Genomic DNA, 2,196 nt, shown 5'->3' on the forward strand with positions numbered 1-2,196 from the left:
CCCCCCCCCCCCCCCCCCCGTCCAGGTCCGGTCAGAGGTCAACGTCATAACAGTCCCGGGCTCACTGACAGTCTAACACTCAATCCGTTCTGTCTTATCTCCTCCACGCCGCTGTGTGTAGTGACAGGATATCTACTCATTTTATTAAATATTAGAGCGTCAGTTCAGCCCAAATTACAAGAAAAGAAACCTTTTTCTTTCCTTTATCTGTCCATGCAGATGGTTTTAAATGTATGTGCCCAGGTTTTAAGGTTCCTGTTGTAGATCTTTTGCTGCACTGTATTCCAATAGTGGTAAATGGTCTCACATCATTACAAATCTTTTCAAAGTGCATTAATACACAAGGCATTGGTTTGGGAGGTTTTCAGTTTGGTCCGCTGCATCCAAGTAGCAAAGAAATTATTAATGCAGCTTTAAAAAAATTTAAATTCAACATGAATATGTCTTTCCACAAACAGTGTCCCGGGTGCTCTGGATAATCTACAGACCTCACTGTCCACAGTTTTCTTTGGAAGCATTTTACCCCGAAGTAAAAGGTCTCTATGGAAACTGTCCACACTGAAGTCTGCGGAGTGTCCTAATTTATAACTGGGTCGCTGTTTCTTTACGGAGAAGAGAAGCTTTTTGTTATTGTCAACAAATCCAATGAACCAACCGTGTGTTTGTCCTTCTCTCAACACTGTCTGACTTCCTGTCTGTCTCTCAGCTCCGAGCCCATTGGTTCCTACTGAAGACGTGAATCAGGGCTGCTCCATTATGGAGAGAAATCCTAATCTCGATTCTTTAACATGATTACTCACAGATTTTTGGAAAGATGTTGCTTTTATTGAAGTTATGAAAAACAGTGAAACAGTGAAACAAATCAACAGTGAAAACACCTAGAACTGTGAAGTTTCCCATCATGCTTTTCCTGTTTACTTGTCATTCCTGTTCAGAACACAGGACAAAACAAGAGTATTCTTAAAAAACGTAATGTGCAAAATCAATTTTTCTTGATCACATTGTTTTTATGATGATTAGGCGCCAAAGTCAAAATCTAAATTTGATTATTTGCACAGGCCTAACGTACGTTTTTAAAAGATCAGTGACCAGTGATTTCCTGACACAGCTGGTCACTGTCGTTTTTATGAAAGCAACAGAAGGAAATCGGGCATTTTGTGCTATTTTCAGCAGCGGATGAATCCCCATTTTTAATGATTTTGTGCAGTAGACCCCAAAACCAACACAAATTAAAACCACTGACTCCTATTTAAAAGATTTTTGGCTTTTAGATATTTTATGACAGAATGTTTGTGAAACCCGGGACCAAAATAGTCATTGTGTCACTTATGGATGGAGTTATATAGTGAAATAAATCTCCTCTTTTTCCACTTTGGGACCCGCTGCTGTAGTATTTGTGGCATCAGGACGATGTGCGTAGGATTGAGTCAAAATACACTCATGAAGGAACATAAAAATACAGAATATTTCCAGATCTATTCCTACATGCTGTGAGTATCACAAACTTAATTCCATTCACTTCCATTTGTTTTGAGGTGGAGGCAGAAATCCAGATACGTCACTCACACCAACTTGCACAAATTACATTAATTAAATTCAGCCAGTCCACATTTAACCTTTTTTTAAATGTGTTTTTTCTTCTGGTCGGCCGCCCGTGAGACACGACACGCGGAGAAACTGCAGTCGCCCGCCGCTGACTCTGCACCGAATGCCGTCTGACCTCCGTCTGAAAAGCACATTCAGCTCATTCATATTTTCAAAAAAACACCGCCGGCTCCCTCTAGATGTGGTCATTGCCGTCCCGCGGAGCGTTCCCGCACAACCACTCATTCATCCATTGACTTGCCTCCTTCCCCGTGTGTTTACGTTGCAGCTGACGAGGCCCAGAGACAGCTCAGCATGTGCATTCTGTACCACATCAGCGTGGACGACAGATTCAAGTCCATGTTTGCCGACACGGACTGCATACCGCAGGTAAGACTGGCTAATGTATGTACGCCGCCACCGGCACCAGACCACGACGGACACGTTAGCATCGGCAGCTAACGGCACCGGGGAATTAATGCATGGGAAAGGAGGGCGAGAGGGAGGGACGAGCGCCACATCTGGAACCCCAAAAAACTCACCACCAGAGGACTGCTGCTCAGTCTTCCCTCTCGCTGCGATGACAACTCTTGTTTTTATTTCCCTCCCCCC

General features: G+C 43.5%; 1 protein-coding gene across 1 annotated transcript in view; it reads left to right on the forward strand.

Moving 5' to 3' along the window:
• LOC117950792 (kinesin-associated protein 3-like) overlaps positions 1-2,196 on the forward strand; it is a 19,250-nt gene that overhangs the window by 7,358 nt on the left and 9,696 nt on the right. Inside the window, exon 3 of the mRNA XM_034882131.1 lies at positions 1,874-1,974. Within this exon, the coding sequence (XP_034738022.1) occupies positions 1,874-1,974 (101 nt within the window). The remainder of the gene's footprint in view (positions 1-1,873; positions 1,975-2,196) is intronic.

Source organism: Etheostoma cragini, chromosome 9, assembly GCF_013103735.1.
Source record: "Etheostoma cragini isolate CJK2018 chromosome 9, CSU_Ecrag_1.0, whole genome shotgun sequence".
Taxonomy (NCBI): Eukaryota; Metazoa; Chordata; class Actinopteri; order Perciformes; family Percidae; genus Etheostoma; species Etheostoma cragini.